This window comes from Spermophilus citellus, assembly GCF_964194105.1.
Source record: "Spermophilus citellus genome assembly, chromosome: 14".
Classification (NCBI taxonomy): Eukaryota; Metazoa; Chordata; class Mammalia; order Rodentia; family Sciuridae; genus Spermophilus; species Spermophilus citellus.
The window spans coordinates 32,734,629-32,757,688 of NC_138194.1; the positions used below are offsets into that span (position 1 = coordinate 32,734,629).

General features: G+C 34.4%; 1 protein-coding gene across 1 annotated transcript in view; it reads right to left on the minus strand.

Moving 5' to 3' along the window:
* The window catches only part of LOC308633556 (uncharacterized protein C8orf34 homolog), a 404,696-nt gene that overhangs the window by 238,505 nt on the left and 143,131 nt on the right, over positions 1–23,060 (minus strand). Inside the window, 2 exon segments of the mRNA XM_081266403.1 lie at positions 2,568–2,734; positions 15,170–15,342. Coding sequence (XP_081122529.1) covers positions 2,568–2,734; positions 15,170–15,342 — 340 coding nt within the window.

The window sequence follows — 23,060 nt, forward strand, 5'->3', positions numbered from 1 at the left end:
AAATCCACATATATACAATTAAACAACTGAGTTAACTATTAATCAATAATATATTAACAATGCTAGATATTTTCATGGCTGAAACAAGAATCACCAGTTTTACTAATATCTACTAGTACAACTAAAAAATGTTTCCCTTTATATCAACCAATTTTATTGAGGAATAATCACTGCTTATATTAATATTAGGTAATAATTATACCTTTGACTTTTGCATTACCTCATAAGGTTTACAGAGTGCTTCCCATGCATGATAAATAAAATTTTCAGCCAGTTATATCTTGGTATACATAACAAGTTAAACCCTTAAAAACACATAAGTTTTAGCATACTCATTCTGAAACACACTGTAGATTCAAAAAGATATTTGAAATACGAAATGTCTCTATTGCATCTTACAATAGTCCTATGTCCTAAAATTTGATATCACATAAATTTTCAAGAAGTTAACATTTGTATTTTGCATGTTACTCTACAATCAGTTTCAAAACTAAGAAAATGTACATGGTACTATATGGAGAATAGTCCAGTGGACTTAGAACATTCCATGTTATCACAGGGAAACTTTATAACTTAGAAACCAACATTATTCTTCCACCAGTAACCTGTGCTGAAATGTGTGGGATTATAAAGAGAAAGTCCAAACTTAAATATTAAACTTGCTCAGTACACAGACTAAAATGTCTAAATGAAAAAAAAAAAAAAAAAGAATTAACAAAGGACAAGTATGAATTGCTTATCATTAGGTTGGGAAACTAGAAACTTCATAACAGAGCAGCTGAGATGTAGGGGATACCAGCACTGAGAAGAAACCTGTGTCTCCTTCAAGAATCCCTTTGTCTCATCCCCTTCACTGTTACTGACCAAAACAGAGGACCAGTCACAGAGGGGCCCATACCTCTGTGAACAAAGCTACAGGAGTAATGACCACACTACACCCATTAATCTTATTCCTACTTGTCCTTCAGGATTAACCAGGGGCATCAGCATATCCAAGACATATTCTCTGATCACTGTCCCTCACTTCTGCATTAAATGTTACCTTTATATGCAAGTGGGTGCTTAGCCCAATTGTTGCAGGTAGAAAACACCACCAGAGTGATGTATTTACATTTTTATTTGAGTGCTTTGAGTGCAAAGTTCCTGCAAACAGACAATTATTATTTTATTTTTATATCCCCAAGACCAAGCCCAGCCTAGCCCATAAGTGCTCAGTAAATGTTTATTGAATGTTGAATGGAAGTTGAATGCAGATACTGTGATTACATCTGGCACATCTACCACACTAATGATTTAGAGGTGAGGAGAAAGACTTAATTGCTTTAAAAAATGCAAAGAAGAAAAAGAAAAATTATTAATTGCATGTAGTAAAAATGCCACTATACAGTCTCCCTAATGGTGGAACAAATGCAGTTATTATACCAGGAACCATTTTGAACCTGCCATTATTGACTATGTAACACCTCTGAAGTCTAAATATGGAGACATGCATCATTTATTATAATGAAAGTACTTTACTACCATTGAAACTTTAAATCAAGAAATGTGATTTAGAAAAAAAAATATTTTTAGAACATTTCTTTTTCCCCCTGGGACTCCATATTTTATATGTAAAACTTATGTGAAGCTTTCAAAGTATTACCTTATTTTTTCTCTTTCCAGTTAAATATAGTAGTATCTTGTCAAAAAAATTCAGAAATTGTTTTAAATATTTATATGGACAAACTGATATCACTAAATTAAAAACACATTGTGTTACAGATGGCTAGCTCTCTAAAATAAAATTTCATTTTCTTCTTTTGAAAAAAATGATTTTCCAAAGTGAGGCTCAATTTAAAAAATACCTATGTGTGGGGGAGTTAGGGGTATATTTCAGTGGTACAGCATCTGCCTAGCATGCACAAGGCCCTGGGTTCAATCTCTTGTGCCACAATAAATGAATAAATAAGAGAAATTTATACTGGAGCAAAACATATATATGCTTCACTAAGACATATAAAAAGATATTCTATATATACAAGATTAATAGTTTTCATGAAAGTAATGACCCCGAAGAGACTTAGAAATCTTTGCAAATGTTCCTGCCATTTATATAACACATAAAACACTAATTTACTAATTGCCTCTTTCAACTTTATTCTATTTTTTTCTAAAGCACCCTTAAAATAACAGAGGGACATCTTGAGATAAGGGCTGAAATGTGAACTTTGGATATATATTAAAGATAATAGGTGTGATCAAGGAAATTATAATCAGAGAATAAAGCAGACAGACTTGAATTTTTATCACAGTTGCACACACAATAAAGCTTGATCAAATACCAGAAGGTAAAGTGCTGCATACACAAAGCACAAAATACAGTCTAATAAATATTTCACATGCTTAGCTGATTTCAATTTGGTTCTTACATTTAACTTCATGAAAGTCTAATCTAAAGAATATGTTTAAATGTTCTCTTTTGCCTAAGACAAAATGATTCAAAACTTTTAAAAAACCTCTTAACCACTGCATACTTTACAATACAAGAGGAAAAAAGAAAGAGATAAATTATTAATTTTTAAAGTTACCCAGCAACTCCATTGCGTCATCTTCGTTGTCAATGTCTTCTTCTGTTACTGATGGAGTAGGGCTGTGGATGGACTCAAAGGAATCCTGAGAAAGCATAGCTGCCAGGAGTTTCTTATGCTGCTGCTGCTGCTGTTTTAATCCTTTAGTCTTGGGCTCCATCTTCAAGCTGAAGAAATATTTACCATTAATTAGTTATGGTGAGTAAAGAGAATTTACAAATTTTTTCATTCACGTATTCTGTTATGCAAATTGATGGACAGATCAACTAATATTTTCCCCAAGGATAACAGAGACATAGAATCTCTCTGAGACAACCTGTGGTATTCACTAACAAACTCCCGAGTGTGGGAAACCTGAAAGTTCCAACTCTCACTTAAAAGAGGAGACATTATGTTCTGCACCTACCGACTGTTGCCATGTGATAATTAATAGATTTTCTGATATTTTAAAAGAAATAGAAAGTCAGGTAATTATTTGCTGATTTATAAAACACATGATTGTCAAGCAAAATACGAGCCATGGGATAAGTATTTTAACCTACTACACTAAGACTCAAAAATAAAATATAAACAGTTTTAATTTCTTTTGAATGTGTGTATACAGTTGTCCCAGCACCATTTATTTGAAAACACTACCCTCTCCTCCAATCATCTTGCAATATTTATAGTGCTTTCAAGTCCACCTCTTTGTATAATTTCTTAGTTGACTGTTCTTTCTATTAATATATACATGTGTGTCCTCAAAGTCAGGAGACTGTTGCACAAGTATCAACATTTACCACTTTGAGTGAAGCGTGGACATCTTACTTCTGCTTCAATTCCTTTACCTTCCTTACTTTTAAATATTATTGTTTTGAGTGTCCAGTAGCATTATAATTTCTGTTTCAAAAACCACTATATATATATATCCCTTGTATATACTCATATTTCTCCTATTTATTCTTCCTTCCTGATGTTTCAAGATTCTCTTGTTCATCATTTCCTGTTTGAAAAACTTCCTTCCTTCTTTCATGTCCTGAGTTTCCTTTCTCCACCATCCACTTCCACCATGATGATCTGCTTCACTTAGGGCCAAGAACTTTGGAGTCAACTGACCATGGACTGAACCTCTGAAACCATGAGACACATTAGGTTTTCCCTCCTCTAAGTTGTTCTTGTCAGGTCCTTTGGTCATAGGGATGCCAAAGCTCTTTAACATTTGTCATACTTGGGATTGATCTCAGGGCCTCGTGAATGCTAGGAAAGTGCCCTACCAATGAGCTCTAACTCTGATTTCTTAACCAAAAAGGGAAAATGATACCTTAACACTGAACAAATCTGGTGGACATCACTTTAACCAATCAATCAAACTGAGTGTCACCAATTATGGAGCAAGGTGACATTATATACCTCCTAATATGATACCAAGAGGAAATACATAATATAACCTATAAAGAATTGTTTCCAAAAATGTTTAATCAAGAAATAATTCAAGAAATAAAGATATGGGAACATTTTTTTCAAAATAACTAACATGTAGGAAGTCTTCAAAATCCCAATATCACGAAGGAAAACAAAGCCAGAGGACTGTTCTAGATTTCAGAAGACTAAAGAGACTTGACAATTAAATTCTACACACAATCTTTATTGGACACTAGCTAAAAAAGTAATAAATAAATATACAAACAAAAGCCCATAAAAGATCTTATTGGGAAAATTTGAATATGATATAAAATTATTATTAATATAAAAAACTTTGTGGCATTATGTTAAATGTTTTGATATAATCATTATATTATAGCTATACAAGAATATATCCTCATTCTTAGGAAATGCATTCCAAAGACTTAGGAAATTGATGAATGATAATATCTACAACTTATTTTTAAATGGCTCAGCTTAAATTTTCTATGGTTAGAAATTTTTCAATGTATCAAATTGAGGAGAAAAATATATGAAAGCACACACATGAATATTTATTTCATATCTGTCTTCTGTTTCAATTAGGTTCCCCCAACATATAAAGGATTATTGCTGAGATATAAAAATGTACCCCTTTTAAAATAATTTTTTAAATATCTTAATTACTACCCATGTAACTTTAAATAATTAAAGAAAATTAGTTTTACTCAATAGTAGTTTGGTTAAAACATAACTATACATTTGCCAATTGATGGAAAAAGTTTCTTTAGTCCCAGTTTATTGTCATGGCATTTGTATCTGCATCATTTCTATATGTCTTTTAACTGAGAAATAATGTAATGATTTGAAAGTCTACCGTGACTAGTTTTATTCACTGAGAAGTAATGCAAAAAAATCACACAATTTTAGTTTTGATTTCACAGTTGATAGATCTAACATGCAAATTGTAATTTACATCTGAAATTATTTTAAATCAAATTATTTTAAAATAACAGTATTTGTGGGTCACTGTGGCCCCATTTGCTTTGGATTAGGACAATGGATATACATATTATTTTGACAAATGAACCAAAACTATTTTCAACATGATTAACATTCGACAATTTATTTACCCTTTCTTTTCTTGCTTTCTTTATCTGTAATGTAGATTATAGTATTTCCTATTACATAGACAATTTGACAATTTAAAAGGGCTAATATTTGTAGCACTATGGAAAGTAGCTAGATTAATATGCCTGCTGAATAGAGCAACTGAAGTTCTCATTTATGATTTTGCATTTTATACTGTAAACTTAAATGACAACAAAATATTTTATTTAATAATATCTTTTTTTAAGTAGGCTATTTTATTTATTTATTTATTTATTTATTTTTATTGGTTGTTCAAAACATTACAAAGCTCTCGACATATCATCTTTCATACATTTGATTCAAGTGGATTATGAACTCCCATTTTTACCCCAAATACAGATTGCAGAATCACATCGGTTACACATCCACGTTTTTACATAATGCCCTATTAGTGACTGTTGTATTCTGCTACCTTTCCTATCCCCTACTATCCCCCCTCCCCTCCCCTCCCATCTTGTCTCTCTACCCCATCTGCTGTAATTCAATTCTCTCCCTTGAATAATATCTTATGCTTAACAAAATTACTTTGTTTTTATGCAAAAATACAATTATAGTTCTATAGAGATTTTCCCCTTTAGGAATAAATAATAATTCTCCAAGTATTACTGTTTGAAGCAGGTGTTTTATGAAGATTCTGACAAGTTTATTTATTATTATCTACCTAAATTATATACAATGACTAGAAATTACATGTTTCATGCAAAATTAAGATATATAGTATCTTAAAGATATTATTTGATATAAATAATCATAAGGCCAATGTTTATTTTCATTCCCATAAAATAACATTGTTTTATAAAGCTAATATATGATCAAAACATGCCTAGTTACAAATAAATTTATCTTCCTGAATGTAATCTTAGATTTCTACTCCAGGTCCATAACTCTTTTTCTAGATTTGGGGCTGGATGTGCTCTGCTGTATAAACTGTATATTATGTAACACCTCCAAGGAGGGTCTGAGGCTTGACTTTGCTATCAATTATAGCAGTTTTCTATGTCCTTATGTATCAGCATCGCCACTGAGTAGGTTAAATAAAGAATCTACAGTGTTCAGATTGGGTTTTGCTGTCATGAGTTACGAAAACCATTTCAGTTTCCTGAGCAGCTTGAATTTCATAATTACAGATAAGGACTGTGAGGAACACATCCAAGCACACAATCGATAGGTTCCCAAATGCTGCTGTTAGGGGAGGAAGATGGGGGCTGAGACTTGATGCTGGAATTTCAGAAGGCAGAAGTCATGTCATTGGAATGGCAATGGGAGACACTAAAAGCCGTCTGGTTGACATTGATAAAGGTGGTTTCAACAGGTGGTGGAAATAAAATTCTATTGGGAAAAGATTACAAGTGGAGGGGACAGTGAACACAGTGAGGAGCCTGGTGTAAGAACAATGAAAAGCAGAGAGCATTGACAGCTGGGGCCAGGGAGGACGCTTCCTTTTGTAGAGAGGCATCCCATGAGAGATTTATGCTGATGGGAATGATCTAGCAGAGAGAATAGAGGGGGGACACAGGGAATAAGCAGCTTGCACAGTGGCTGAGACTGAGCATCTAGAACCAAGTGAGGGGCTTGCTTTGAGTGGGAGCGTGGGCTGCACCCACTTGGGCACAGGTGAGCCAAGCCCACCCGTGGTGCTGGGAGGGCTTATGGAGGAAGAGTCTCTGAACCTCTTTCCTCCATGAAACAGGAAGCAGGGTCATCAGTAGAGAAGAAGATGAGGAGAAGAGTTGGGGATTTAAGGAGAGAAGTGAGGATGTGAAATCATTCCTGAAGAAAGTGGATATGTGGATTGTTCAGCCACTGGCAGCAACTTTACCGGGCAGTTCCAGGGTGCACCTGCAGTTGGGAGGTCATGAGTTCAGTGACTCTAGAGAGTGGAGCCACAGGCTCTGCAGCCTTTGCTGATTTCACCACAGAATGAAGAATTGGATTGTTAAAAGGAAACTAAGACAAAGGAAAAAAGGGACGAGGCAGTATCTTCAAGAGAATGACTACAACAGTGGGCCATGGACAAAAGCTGAAAAAGGAGAAATACAAGGAACAAGGTGGTGGGTCAGGAGCGATGGAAATTTAGCACAATTGAAAATTGGCAGGATGGAAACTTGGCACACCCAAAAGTTGGGTGCCAGAAGGAATGAACAAGGACAAAGGCTGACAGAGGGTGAGATACCTAAAACTGACATTACCAATGGCAGATAATGGTAATGAGAGGGTTCAGGATATGACAGAAGGAATGAGTGGGCCAGATTTGGGGAAGAATCACTGGTGTTTATATTGATTTCACCATGAAGGTAACGATTTAGGGAAAGTGCCTATGTGGGAAAGGGGAATGACCAGGGGATAGTCAAGCATGGCTTCAAGAACATGTGGATGATGATCAGACTGAAAACATGGGATTCTGGAAGTCACGATTCTAGGGAGGAATTTTTTTTTGGGGGGGGAGGTGCGGCAGGTAAAGTGATAGAGCAAAATCTGTAAGCAGCAGAGAAGCAAAGACTGGTCCTGCCTCTTCTCCGGCCCCACAGGCTGAGGATCAAAGAAGCAAAAATAGCACCTTTATGAGAAAATAGCCTCAAAATAAAAAGCTTCTTCTCAGCAAAAGAAATAATCAATGAGGTGAAGAGAGAACCTACATTTTGGGAGCAAATTTTTGCCACACGCATGTCAGATAGAGCACTAATCTCCAGGATATATAAAGAACTCAAAAAATGTAACACCAAATAAATAAACTACCCCATCAATAAATGGGCTAAAGAACTGAACAGACACTTTTCAGAAGATGATACACAATCAATCAACAAATATATGAAAAAATGTTCAACATCTTTTCAGAAGATGATACACAATCAATCAACAAATATATGAAAAAATGTTCAACATCTCTAGTAATTAGAGAAATGCAAATCAAAACTGCTATAAGATTTCTTCTCATGCCAGTCAGAAGAATACAAACAACAATAAGTGTTGAAGAGGATGTGGGGGAAAAGGCACACTCATACATTGCTGGTGGGAATGCAAATTGGTGCAGCCAATATGGAAAGCAGTATAGAGATTCTTTAGAAAACTTGGAATGGAACCATCATTTCACTCAGGTATCCCACTCCTTGATTTATACCCAAAAGACTTACAAACAGCATACTAAGGTAATGTGGCCACATTAATGTTTATAGAAGCTCAATTCACAATAGTTGAACTATGGAACTAACTTATATGCCTGACAATAAATGAATGGATAAAGAAACTGTGGTATAAATACACAATAGAATATTACTCAGCATTAAAAAAGAATAAAATTGTGACATTTGCAGGTAAATGGTTGGGGTTGGAGAATATCATGCTAAGCAAAGTAAACAAATTGCAAAAAAACAAAGGCCAAATGTTCTTTCTGATAAGTGGATGCTGATGCATAGTGGGAGAAGGGCATGGGAAAAATGGAGAAACTTTGTGCAAAGGGGAAGGTGGGATAGGGAGGGGGTATGGGGGCAAAAAAGATGGTGGAATGAAATGAACATCACTACCCTAGGTGCATGTATGACTGCACAAAAGGTGCAGTGCTACATTGTGAACAACCAGAGAAATGAAAAGTTGTGCTGCAATTGTGTACAATGAATCAAAATGTGTTCTGCTGTCATATATACCTAATTAAAATTAATTAAATAATTAATAATTTTAGAGAGAGAGAGAGAGAGAGAGAGAGAGAGAGAGGAAAAAATAGCACTGTTGTGGGCAGCCAGAATGCAGAGAGCAGTGGTGAATGAGATAAAGGGAAGAGAGGATTGGGGTCTTTCTAAGAGCATCTAAGGGTTCTCAGGGCCTTTATCTGCCCACCCCACCCCCCATCCCTGACACCTTTTCCAGATCTCAATCCTGGAACTCTTCTACAGAGAGAGGCTATAAATCATTTAAGGGCACAGAATTTGGAGCAAGACAGTCTGGCTCAGCCACTTAGGTAACCAACCTTGGAACAGAGAAGCAAACACTCCAGGAGTTGGTTTCCTCATTCCTGCAATAGGGATAATAATCATGCTTTCGTAAGGATAAAGCGAATCTTAGATTTCATCTCACTCCAGTCAGAATGACAGCTATTATGAATACAACAGTAAGTGTTGGCAAGGATGTGGGGAAAAGGTACACTCATACACTGCTGGTGGGACTGCAAATTGGTGTAGCCAATATGGAAAGCAGTATGGAGATTTCTTGGAAAATTGGGAATGGAACCACCATTTGACTCAGCTATCCCTCTCCTCAGTCTATATCCAAAGGACTTAAAAACAGCGTACCACAGGGACACAGCTACATCAATGTTTATAGCAGCACAATTCACAATAGCTAAACTGTGGAACCAACCTAGATGCCCTTCAGTAGATGAATGGATTAAAAAATGAATATATATATATACAATGGAATATTACTCAGCAATAAAAGAGAATAAAATCATGGCATTTGCAGGTAAATGGATGGAGTTAGAGAAGATTATGATAAGTGAAGTTAGCCAATCCCCAAAAAACAAATGCTGAATGTTTTCTTTGATATAAGGAGGCTGATTCATAGTGGGATAGGGAGAGGGAGCATGAGAGGAATAGATACAGTAGGAGGAAGGGAAGGGTTAGGGGTTAGAAACAATGGTGGAATGTGATGATCATTATTATCCAAAGTACATGTATGAAGACATGAATTGGTGTGAATATACTTTGTATACAACCAGAGATAGGAAAAACTGGGCTCTATATGTGTAATAAGAATTGTAATGCATTCTGCTGTCGTATATTAAATAAAAAATTGATTTTAAAAAATGATAAAATGAATCAAGATAGAACACACAGAGCCGTCTCTCAGTGGTAATTTAATAGATCATGTGTTCAAAGAACACCAGGTGGCATCCTGAAGATTTGCATGGCTTCTCTTGAGCCATAATGTCCAACATAACAAGAAAGGGAACATCTTGGGAGGCCCTTATGAAAAAAAGCAGCAGTCAGTATTTCCATTTGATGTTAATACATTCAAAGAATCCATTTTGTTTTGGTTGAGAAGGGTAACTTCTAAACTTGAGTTAAATGGAAACATAAGAGTTTAAATAATTTAGTGGCCAACCTCACCTCAGTCCCATCAGCCTGCCTGTCCTGGTGGAGCCCCTCCCAGCCCCCCACCCATCCCACCTCCTGTCCCCAGTCTCCCCGGTGTCCCCAACCTTGCTCATTCTGCTTCACGCTCTGTCCCTGATTGGTAAAATTCATTTGATCGGCCCTGTGTGCTCTGTGTGGTAGAAAAATGGATGATGTCTCTGGAGAACTAGATCTTGAGCTTATAGAATGCACCCTCATGGCATTTTAGGAAGAATGTGTCTCTTAAATCTATTTCTTAACTTCAATTAGAAATTAAGTGGCTCCCTTCATATTGAAGCCCAGGGAGTTGAAGAGTTTCATGCTTAGCTGTTGTACTTAGGTTTTTATGTAGAAGAGCTTTTTTTAAAAAAAAAAAAAAGTCTAAATACTATGTTCTATAATCAATTTAGTGAATGCTCACTTATTAAAGGCTTATTATGTGCCTAGCAGTGTGTGCACTGAATTGCAGAAATAGAACTCTTCTTTTTCTTTTCCTTCTTTTCTTTTCCCTCTTTCTTTCTCATTTCCTGAATGTTAAAGAAGCAAGTTTTTTGAATACAATATTTTTTTTTCTTTCCCATTACTCTTACCCGGTATCTAGCACATTATCTTCTATTAATGTTCAGTAAATATTTAGCAAGTTGATTTTTTTGAACTACTTTTTCATCCTCTTACAAACACATTAAATAAATTCAAAATTAAGGGGATATATATGTCTTCGATGTGATAGATAATAATCTTTGATCTCATTAAAACACATGGTTTGACATTAACATAGCACAGGTCTGGAAGACCTAGATATGGAGTAAGCCTCAAATGTTGCTTAACACACATGAAGTCTATGGATAACTAGTACTGTGTTTTGCAAAATAATTATTAGAACTGGAACATGTTTTTTAACATAAATAAATTACTGTATTTCTAAACACCTTAAAATAAATTTTAAGCCCTATAAAAATGACTTCATTGAAGTCAGTGTATGCTTTATATTTCTAGTTTTAAAAGAAATTTGTTAGTCATGAGGTACAAATTTTGTATATTTTGGATATTAAGCCTTCTCTTTTGGATTTCTTTGACAGATTTACCATTATTAATCAATATTTTATACCCTTAAAATTTTCATGTTAGAGTATGTCTAAATTACTAAGTTTGACTTTTCTTTGTCGTATTTTACATTTTTTGTATGATGTCCACAATAGCCAAAAATATCACAAAATTAGGGCAATTTCTTTGCTCTTGGTCTTTGCATGTAAAAGAGTACCCTCTCTTTGATCTGCTTTGTTCTTCTTAATCCTGCTTCATTTCCCATCATATGACCTAATACTGCTTAAATTTGTGTCATACATTTGTAAGTTGCCTGGTCTGTTTTTCTGGAAGGGAAGCATTTCCGAGCTTCGTTCGCTGGCACATAAGAAGCCATTTTGAGCTTTAAGAAAAGGGAAACTTCCTAACAGGAAGTAAATTTAGTTTCTATAGGGACATTTAACCTACATTTTTAAATAATAAGATCTCTATTAATTATATGGCATATTTAAAATCAAATAGCAGCGCTAAGTTACAAAGCCAGTTCACCAGATCTATAATATTTATGGATATTATTCTTGTTTTAATAAGGTGGTTCAGCTTCAAAGGAGCCTCATTAGGTTTTCAAGGCTTGATGAGCCTATTTACAAATTCACATTAAGATTTAACAAGTCATTTTAGGAAATTCATTACACGGCTATTGCAATGTCTAATTAAGATGGTTTAAAATAAGATTATATAGAATTATGAAAATTTTTGTTGACATTTATTTTTGTAAATATGTGATTATTTTTTATAACTCTTCATGTGCAGTGAGTATATATGTTTTCCCACTAACTGGCTAGACAAGCAACAGCAACAGTGCAAACAAGTGGTATCTAACAAACACAGGAAGTCTTGAAGCATTCCCCAACACATTCCCCTCTCTTTTATAGACACCCTTTCTTCTCTTTTTCAGGTGTTTTAATTTCTTTTTTTTTAAAGCTCTCTCAATTCTGAATTTGAAAGTTAATGAAAGATTAGGCGGAAAAATGTCTATCAGCACAAAATACAACATTTTGCATGGAATTTAAGAGATTCACAGAGCTCTTGAGTCCTATCCAGAGACTGGCTAGGGGTCATGAATGTCATATTAGTGTCTCCTGTTCTTTTCTGTTGTTTCTCCATAGTACTCTTGCAACTGCCTTCACTTCAACCAGCACTGAACCCTTAGAGGTGTCAGTTACACGTTCCAAAATTGTTGGACCTTTTTGTACAATGCCATACTTGGGGGAGGGAGGCTAAGGAAAAAAGTTTAATTGACATACATTATTAAAAAAAACCCTCTAGGAAAATATTTCAGGAAAGTTTCTACCCATAAGACTCTCAAGGTTTAGTATAACATCTATTTAATTCTCTTTAAGAGTGACAATTCAGCCCGTCATGTTTCTATCATTCTGCAGGAAAGGGAAAGTTGGCTACTTGCCAAAGATGGAGTATTGTAATAACAACAATTCAGAGAAAAATATGAACAATAGATGGTAGGAAAAAAATGTGTAAGGGATATGGGCCACAACTAAAGATAGACAATAAGTGAATAAGCTGGTGAATAAGCTTTACCTTGAAGACGTCAAGGGACAGTCCTTACCTCCATCAATCCTGTAACAGATGCCTATTGACAATAACCATATATAAGCCCCAGTGGGAGAAAGAAACATGGATAAAGTCAGGCTTGAAAATCAAATTTTCTTTGAGGAGTCTAGAATATCATTTAGCCTGCTAATGTTTAAGGTTGCTAAATTATTGTACATGTTCATTACTATTTAAGGGGAAAGACTAATATTATCGGTACAGACTCTACAGCCATTAAAAATTTATCTACAACACTTTCTTATTCATCCAAATCAAACTGAATTCTGTGTGAGCTGGTAGCAAAAACACAGGAATCCTGTCTTGAATTAGAAAAAGGGAGAAATGTAGTTTCTAACAGAATTTACCACTGTTCTCTACATGGAATTCAGATGTGCACATAATTTTTTCTGCTCTAATGGAACATCAAGGTAGAACTTCACCACTTTCTTATGTTCATAGGTATGTCTGAACCCATAACTTAAAGACAAAGAAAAATTAAAGTGAAAGCAACTTTCCAAGACAAATATTTGAAAGCTCTTCATAGACTGCATGCCTGTAATCTCAATGACTCAGGAGGCTGAGACAGGAGGGTTGCAAGTTCAAAGCCAGCCTCAGTAATTTAGTGAGGCCCTGAGCCACTTCAGGAGACCCTGTCTCAAAATTTTAAAAACTAAATAAATAAAAGAAGAATGGAGATGAGCCTCAGTGGCTAAGCACCTCTGGTTTCAATCCCTAATACTACTACTAATAATAATGATAATAATGAGTTTTCTGAGGAAGGGATTCAATTAGGATTGCAGAAAGGGATTCAATTAGGATTCCCCTTTATTCAGCATTCCAAAGAGAATAAGAGCCTCCTTACTGAAGCTAGGAAGATCACAGAAGCAGTAAGATAGCCCTGATTATTATTATGATTAAATAAAAACAAAATGAAAGCTGACATTTCTCTATTTTACATTTAAGAACTAAATATCTACCAATGAATAAAGATAAAGGTCTAGTGGGTGTTATAAGTCTTATATTAAAAATAAAATTACCCTCATTGATAGGTGAAATTGATCTGGCATTTCACAGAAGAAGATAAATGGATTTTTTAAAATGTTTTTCTCCTCCTTATATAGGACACTTCAACTATTTATATAATTTAAAAGTAATTTCTCATGGAAATAGAATCAATTTTCTATATGCCTGAAGCACATTAATGAGTATTTTGAACTTCTTTCCCTCCAACCAAGTGATAAGTCAAAGCAAGGAACCTCTGAAAGCTATTACACTGTAGAAAATAGTTTTCTTTTTGAGAAAAAAGTATTTATGGGCTGCTGCTAAATTTAACAGAGGCAATACCAAGTTAGTGTGGCTGATCTGTGCATAGGAGCAAGGTTTTTGTGGTGGTCAGCTAATGACACAGAAAGTTCCTATTACAAGCTCCTGGTACATTTTAATTATGAATATTCAAATCTGTTTTCTCAATTTGGTGTCAGCCAGGCCTCCCATAATGCTTTCCACCTCAACTTCCTTGAAGTTTTCATTTTGCTTTGAGTTGCACTCTCAAAATGGCATTACAAAAACAAGATAATGTTGAATATGCTCTACCTAATAAATATGATCTGGACATTCCAACATTACTTCACTTGTATCAAAATAAGGAAGCTTAAGGCAAATTTGCCACCATTTGGGCATCAGGGCTTCTGAGTAAGAGTTATATAAACTTGCAAGTTTATAATAGTTTAAAAATTAAATAAATTATGGATAATTATATTCAACATAGTTTTCAACTATAAACCTAAATAGTTCTAAACCAAGATTTATATCTTCTTATATTTCACATTTACTCTACTTCTTACAGTATATTATGCATTTAAGTTTTCTTCCTGATGATGAACTACATCATTCTAGTACCTCAGGAATCCCCTCTCCAAATCTTAGCAGCCAGCCACTTGCTGCCCAGTGTTATAGTTGGTCTTGACTAACAGCTTATGACCTTGAAATTATTTTCCCTTTTGGTTTTAGTAGCAAAGAGATGATAACCATGTAGTTGTGAAGAAAAACACCCAAACCAAAAGCAAGCCTAATGACACTCTAAGTTGACATGTAAAACTATGTATTTATTATATGTGATGTTTTGAAGTATACACACACACACACACACACACATACACACACACACTGTGGGAAAGTTAAATCTAGCTAAATGTTTTACCCCACATGAAGCTTACCAATTTTCTATATAAAATTACTATGAGGTATCTCATCAAAATCCTGCACCTGGGTTTATTTTCCGTTCATCTTTTAGTGGCCAGTCATAGAATCCTGGAAGGCATCTCTTCTTACCTTCCTGCAGGGCTAGAGCCACTGTCTTCGCTTTCCCATTGGTCATTTTTACTTCTTGGAACTGGGGGCTGCAGCATTTCAGCAGCTAGTGGATCAGCATCGTTTTCTTCTCTACCAATCCATTCTCCGATCACTCGGGGCCTCAGAAGAGAAGAATTGAAAGCCACTGTTTCCTGAAGAGAAGAAAAGAATGTGCTGCTTTAGATGGCTTTTTCTTGTTCACGGACAATAGGAAAATAACCCTGTCTACAGGGTTGGCTGCTCACTCAAACCAAAATGTTCTTTTCTTTCTTCTGAATTGACATAAAACTTCAGTTCTCCTCATCTCTACTCAACTGCTTGTTCTGTGTGGTTTACGCTGATTCCTGAGGATCACTGTGATACAGGATTTAGTATTAAAATCTCGGATTTGGATTTGGAAGGCTACACATGTGTTCTCAGATGAGGAGTAGGACCAGCATTCCTGGTGGAAGGAGGAGGGTGCTTTAGGACCCACAAATTGAGAGCTTGGTGTCACTCCTGGGAAATGGTACATAATTTCTCTGGAAGAAATTGGGTTGGAGTCAACAAAGTCAAGAGGCAATAGGGCCAGATGGGCACATCATCTCCAATTGTGGAGCATCCTGGACTTTTAAAGATCCAGTAGAGGTTTGAAGCAGGGCAATGTCAGTGAGAGGTATGTCATACTAATTCAAAAAATGTTAATATCTTTCCATAGATTTAAAATGAAGTAACTCATTCAACTGAATGACTTGGACATGATTCAGCTATAAAAATTGTATTGCATGAAGATATTGAATATATGTAATTGCTAGGGATATTTTAAGTGAAAAAAGGACAAATTAAAAAGAAATACATATATATTGATCTAATTTTTGTTTAGAATTCATATGGATTGACATCCATCATTCATTCATTCTCTAATGTCCATTGAATCTTAGTATGTGCAAAAAAAACTGTTCTTTACTAGGCAAACATTAAGTAAAACCAAAGTTTTATAAAGGTTTTATTTGAAGGGAGGAATTGAGGGTGATCTTAAACTTTTGACTTGGTATTTTCATGTCTTTTCAACATTTTATGATAAATAGAATCTGTTGATTTTGAAAATATTTTGATCTAAGAAACACATGCTTTGTTTAAATTATGTCTAATGATAAGTTTTAGTATGAGAAGAGTCTTGAACAATTCTGAAAATTTAGATCTTGTGTTCTGAGTCTTTACAATTCACAAATATACAAATCCAATACATGATACAACAAAAATAATAATATCATATATGTAATATAATGTATAGATAACAAATACAATTTCAAAAGCTGCATATAAAGAATGATGTAGATAATATTTGATAAGAATTTCTCCAAGTCAGAATAAGTAATAAAAAGTAGTTGGATACCTAAATATTGTTTCATCCTATAAAACATAGTAGATGTACTTTAATAAGAGTGTGTAACTTAACAAGTAATTTGAACTCTCTCTGCACTTATGTTCCCTGAGTTAGGAAAACAAAGAACTCCCATAGATTTCAGCTGTGAAATCATGCAATTAAATTAATGTTTTGAAATAACTGGGAAGTCATATTTATCTACCAAAATTGAATGTCATTTGAAATAAAGGAATTAAAATTGAGTATATTGGTAAAAGTTAAATCTACATTTGCTTTTCAAAGCTGATTAGGGAAAAGACATTTTTCAGAACTTAAAAAATGAACATATTTACAGAGGCAGAATCTAGTTTGGGCTATTTGAAATGTTATTCTCTGAATTGTATTTCATCCAACTATAAAATTTGGTAATGGGAATTATTAAATCTACTATAGCAAATGAATTCATAAGTAAGAGTGAAATCATAAAAATTCTGGGTATATGCTAAATATAATTATTTATGGACATGGATTCTATTCAGACCATTTCTAGGCATATATCTGGAAGAGGTAACCAGAATTGCTGCAAAGGTTGAGTTGGGTAAGGAGAGATGTTTGGTAATCAGTATGGGCAGAGGAATAGAACAGGAAATTGATGGTGTGGTTTATCAATCTGTAAAGTTTTATTTTATAGGTAATGTATCAGAAAGGTGAGATAATGAATTTGATGTTATTCATTTTATTTACATAATGGGGAAGGATTTGGTTTGAAGATTTGTCCTGCTATTGGCTCACAGTAGCCTAAGGACTGGTACAAAGAAAGTACCAGTTACAACAACAGAATAAATAAACTTAGATGCCATAAAACAAAGAAGAAAGAAAGAGGCTTTAAAGTTGGGTATGACCAAAAACTTGTGAACTGCAGAGAATCAGAAATAACTCTGCAGTTACTTGCTGGGAAATTAAATAAAATGATAGACTCCACTGCTGGTGGAAAGTAGAGTGCAGAGAGGAGGATAAATGGTTTGGTATCCAGGATATTTAACTCCTCTGGCAACAGAAATTTAGTGAGAAATAGCTGACAAGCAAGGCAATAAAAAGTCACAGAATCTTGGAGTGAGTTTTTAGCTGGTAGTTAACTGAGATATGTTATTGCTAAATAAAAGACTAAATTAATGCCTTTGGCTTTGCAATATCGTGGTTGATGAAAGCTGTGAAATGATAAGGAAATTATCATGCGAGGCTTGAAAAATGAAGACTAGTGTTATGTGGTGTTAAAATATTTGATAAAACTGTCATCTGTGGATGATACTTGGAAGAGAGAAAGCATTCCTAATAGTCTTTCAAAATTGATAATGGAGATATCCAGGAAAAATATTATAAACATCATGTAATTTGCTTTCAGCTACATATATGTTTCTTCAAGAAATAAATGAGCTCACAAAGTAACTGGCCAATTTACAAGTAAAATTTAGAGCAAGTGTTAATAGTCTGGCCAAGTTTCTCATCTCTGGCCTTTCCAGACATCTAAAGATCTTTAAACTAATACAAATCCTATGCAAATGTTACACTCAGGGCTCTGCCAGATAAATTAGGTCTCAGGGGAAAGAAGAAATTCATACTATGGGTATGGGACCCTTAATTCAAACCTTTAAAAAAATTAAGATGGTGTTTATTAAGGCTGTTCACAACACCTAAAATGTCAACTAAGTCTGGAAACAGAGGCACGTCTTGAAAAGAATTATGAATATAGTTTGGCTACAAGAATGGAAGAGAAATCAAAATATACAGGAAACCAGAAAATTATTTGAGAGAGTTGGAGTCATGGAAAACACCAGCCTGGAGTAAAATAAAGGAGACTACATTTTATATTGAAGATATAAAAAGTCCTCTGAGACCCCATTTTGCCAGACAGAAAACAAGCTCTCTTGAGGTTAATAAAACAGAAAAAGAAGAAAAGAAATTTCTAGAAGGGAAGCCAAGAGCTGTGAAAAACAATAGATGGGGACTCCCAGGGAATCCAGATCCCATTCCTTGGGTACTATTAAGGAACAGCCCACTCTGCCTGCTTCTTGGGACAGGAAGAACTGATGACATTTGCCCAGCAAAATTTCAGAATTGCTCTAAGTCAGGGATTCTATAAAGCTCCAATTTTCTTCTTTTCTAATGGCAATATGTAATATGGTTATCTCATGTGGGTTCTATCACATAATGGAAAATAAGAAACAAAACTGTCACCATTCACATCTATTCATTATTTATAGAAAAATCAAGAGATTTTGGAGACAAATTATAAGTTAATGTGAGGCAAGCGAGCTTACTGGATTTAAGATAAAATTTAACAAATCATTTTCATTCCTGTATGCTATATAATGTAGATACCATTTATTCTAACAGCCAAAAAAAGGTTGCCAAGGAACCAGTTTAATAAAAATTTGCATAATATCCTATTGAATGCAACCATATGGCTTTATTATAAAACATTATGAAATTTAATTAAAATATATGAATTGAATGAATGTTCATATATAGAATGACTGACTTAAAAATGTAAAGATGTCAGTTCTCCCAAATTGATCTATACCATATTGTAATGTTGTAAAATTGCTAACTGAATCCATGGGAAGCCATTTTCCATTAAAATTTTGGATGGCAGAGAGTGTTGGCAAGAATCAGGAGAAAAATATTATTACAAATTGTTGGTAATATAAACATATACAAACATTTTAGAGAAGAATTCTACATTATCTAACAAAAATAAAATGTATATGATGCACATGTCACATTAACAAGAAAGCATACCTGAGGGAAACCATTGCTTATGCAGGCAAGAAATGTGTATAATAGAGTTCATAGCATCGTTTTTTGGTAAGAGCAAATTGCAAAAAAAAAAAAAAAAAAAGTTTTTGTTGTAAGACACCCATCATTTATATAAAATTTAAAATCTTGATACAAAACTAGGAAAGTGTGTGTGTGTGTGTGTGTGTGTGTGTGTGTGTGTGTGTGAAAATGACAAAGAAAAGCAAGAGAATAAAATTAAAATTCAGGACAAAATAATGTAGGCTATCATTGGGTTGGCTATACTATACAGGCTTTCAGCTACATCAGTAATGAATTATTCTTTAACTGCACGGTAGATACTTAGATATTCATTGTATTATGATTTACAAGAGAACATATGCTAGGTTAGCTGAAGTTCCAGTAATCTGGGTGTGGATTTTCTTTCCCTTTTGATTGAGGTAAATTTTCATTCCTTAGTTAGCTTCCAGACCTCTCTTGGCCAACTGATGTTGCTTATCGTTTCAGTAAGAAAATGAAAGCAATCAGAAGAGACTTTGCTCATCTTCTTACTACCAAGTCACAGTTACATGTGAACAGTCATTTCTTCTTTTCTGAAATCTGGCATACAGAAGGTACTCAAAAAAGATTTGTTGAGTAAATGAAAGAATGACTAAAGTTGAGGTGATAAATGATTCAACAATACATTATGAACATCATTAGTCACTGGGGAAATATAAATCAAAACCACAATAAAATACCACTTCACACTCATGAGGATGGTTGGGTCATTTCAAAGACAGGTGATAATGAGGAACAGCAAAACGTGGAGAAAATGGAACCCTTAGACTTTATAAAATAGTGCCCCCATTAGAGAAAACAGTTTAGTAATTCTTTAAAAGTTAAATTTGGAGTTACCATTTGGTTCAGCATTCCATTCCTAGGTATATATCCAAGAGGAATGAAAACCCATGTCCATACAAAACTTGCATATGAATGTTCCTAAAAACATTATTTCTAATAGCTGAAAAAATACAAATAGCTCAAATGTTTATCAATGAATGAAAAAACAAAATGAGGTTTAGCCATACAATGGAATATTATTCAGAAAGAAAATGAACGGAATACTGAGGCTTCTCTACAACATGGGTGAATCTTGAAAACATGCTAAGTGAAAGAAGACAGTCCCAAAAGACTACATATTGTATGAATGCATTTATATGAAATTTCCAGAATACGCAAATCTAGAGAGATAGAAGGTTGTTTAGAACTGAAGAGATAGAGGGACTTGGAGGAATTGCTAATGGGTTCAGGGTTTCTTGTGGGGAGGTGATGATGATGTAAACTTAGCCATGTGCAGTGATACATGCCTGCAATCCCAGCAGCTGAGGCAGGCTGATCACAAGTTTGAGAGCAGCCGCAACAACTTAGCAAGGCCCAAAGCAACTTAGTGAGATCCTGTCTCAAAATAAAAATTTTTTTATAAAAATGGCTGGTAATGTGGTTCAGTGGTAAAATGCCCCCAAGTTCAACCCCAGTACCAAAAAGAAAAAAAAAATGTTAAACTTAGGTTATGGTGATGATTTCACAACTCTGTGAATATACTAAAAACCACTAAACTATACATTTTAAAGAGGTGAATTTTATGATGTGTGAATTACATCTCAATAAAGTTGTTAAAATAATACATTGAATCTGTTTTCAGATTTTTCATTTTATGGTACAATATAAAAAGGCATGGATTTTGAGTTAGACTGTTGTGGTATCAGAAGCCAGGAGATGAGGATTTATTCCAAATCTACCAAGGACCAGAGGTGAGATCATTTAATCATTCTAACCTCCATTTCCTTATTTGTGAAATAGAAAAAGCATAACTATCTTATGGGATTGTTGAGAAAACCAAATTCAAAAGCCTATCAAAATGTATAGAACATGTCTGCCAGCAATCAGAGGTGCCCAATATCATCCTTCCTTCGTTTCTGCACCCTTGTACCCATGACCTAAAACTTTTTACTCTTTATTATGGATATTTTCACTCTGATGCAAGGCTAGAGAGAATGATAAAATGAACTCCTTTGTACTTGCACATATTTTCATCAATTATCAACTCATGGGTGAATGCACTTCACCTTTGTCTTACCCCTCATCTCTTCCACATTCCCCTTCCTTGTCCTGATTATGTCAAAGTAAATCCCATTCATCATATCGTATCACTTGTAAATGTTCCAGTTTGTATTTCTAAAAAGAGCACAGTGTCTTTTGGTAAGTAAATGCAATACCATTATCTTACTAAACCATAAATCAACCATTATTATTTAATAACTACAGATATTCAGTTTTCTAATTTCCCTGATTATCTCCTTGGTGGCACAAGTCAGTATCTAAATAATATTTCACATGTTGTAACTGACTAAAAGTCTTTTTTATTTATTTTAATCGATAGATTCTCTTCCTCTGCTTCATTTTTCTCATGTAATCCTTTGTTGGTCAAAGACCTGAGTTTGGGAGCTTTTTATGCTGTAAGTTTTGCACACTGCATTTATTCCCTTTTGCATCCCTGTGATGTGGTTGGAAATGTTCCTCTGCCCTCTGTAATTTCTGCAAATTAGCACTTAGATCTGGATGAAAGTCTGTTGTTGTTTTTGTCTTTGCCAACACTACTTCAGAGAGAACAGCTCTAGTTTCATCCAGAGTAGGCTTATAATGTCTCAAGGACTCTCCTTCACATTGATGTTGGCAGCATTGATCATTTTGCTTAGATTCATTAATTCACCAACAATTGCCGAAGGGCCATTATCTAATTTTATAATTCCATACTCATTTATTTACTGGAATATTTTTGAAAAGAGGAACTTCCTGTCGTTATATAGTTGCTTACCCTGAAGTAAATCTGTACAGAAAAGATGCAGATTCAACATTTTTTTTTCTTTCCTTTTACCAGTTTTTTAAAATAATAATTTTGGACCCCTAACATCTCCAAAGACAACAGGTTTGGGGGATGAAAATATAGACATAAACATTCATGATACAACTCACTACACTATAGTTATTCTTACTCATTTTCAAATTTTTCAACTCTTACTGGTAGGAGATGAATTTAGCTGGCTCCTGAGTTTCTTTGATACAATCTTAGTGATCTTTGACAGACTTCTTGCTTTCCAGTAAGGACAAGATACAGCTTTTTTTTTGTACATTCCATGCTCCAGACCTGGAATTAGCCATTATTCCAAGGACCCCTGATTCCTTTCAATATGAAATAATTTTTATAGATTAGAATCTTGGCATTAGGCGTACTAATAATTGAGTTGATATATAGCATGAAGCTAGGAAATATGGATTTTTTTAATATTGCTAAATAATTCAGACTTACAGAAAGTTGCAAAAAGAAAGAAAAACAACAAAGAAGTCCTGTACATCCTTTTTCTGGACTGCCCAAGTGTTTATTATTGATTCAATAATATCAATAATGTTGGTTGATATTTTCCATTATAATTTTGCCTAAGATTTTAACATTTACATATACATGAATCCTTCTATTTACAATTTTCAAATGTTTCCTGATGATTATATTCAAGATATGCATTTTTGGACAGAATAACACAGAAATGAGATATTTGTTTCATATCAAGGGCACAGGATGTTGATTTTTCCCATCACTAGTGTATGAACCCTGATCACTAGGTTAAGGGTATCGTCCAATTGTTTCTTATATAAAATTGTTACTTTTCTCTTGTTAACCAATAAGCACTT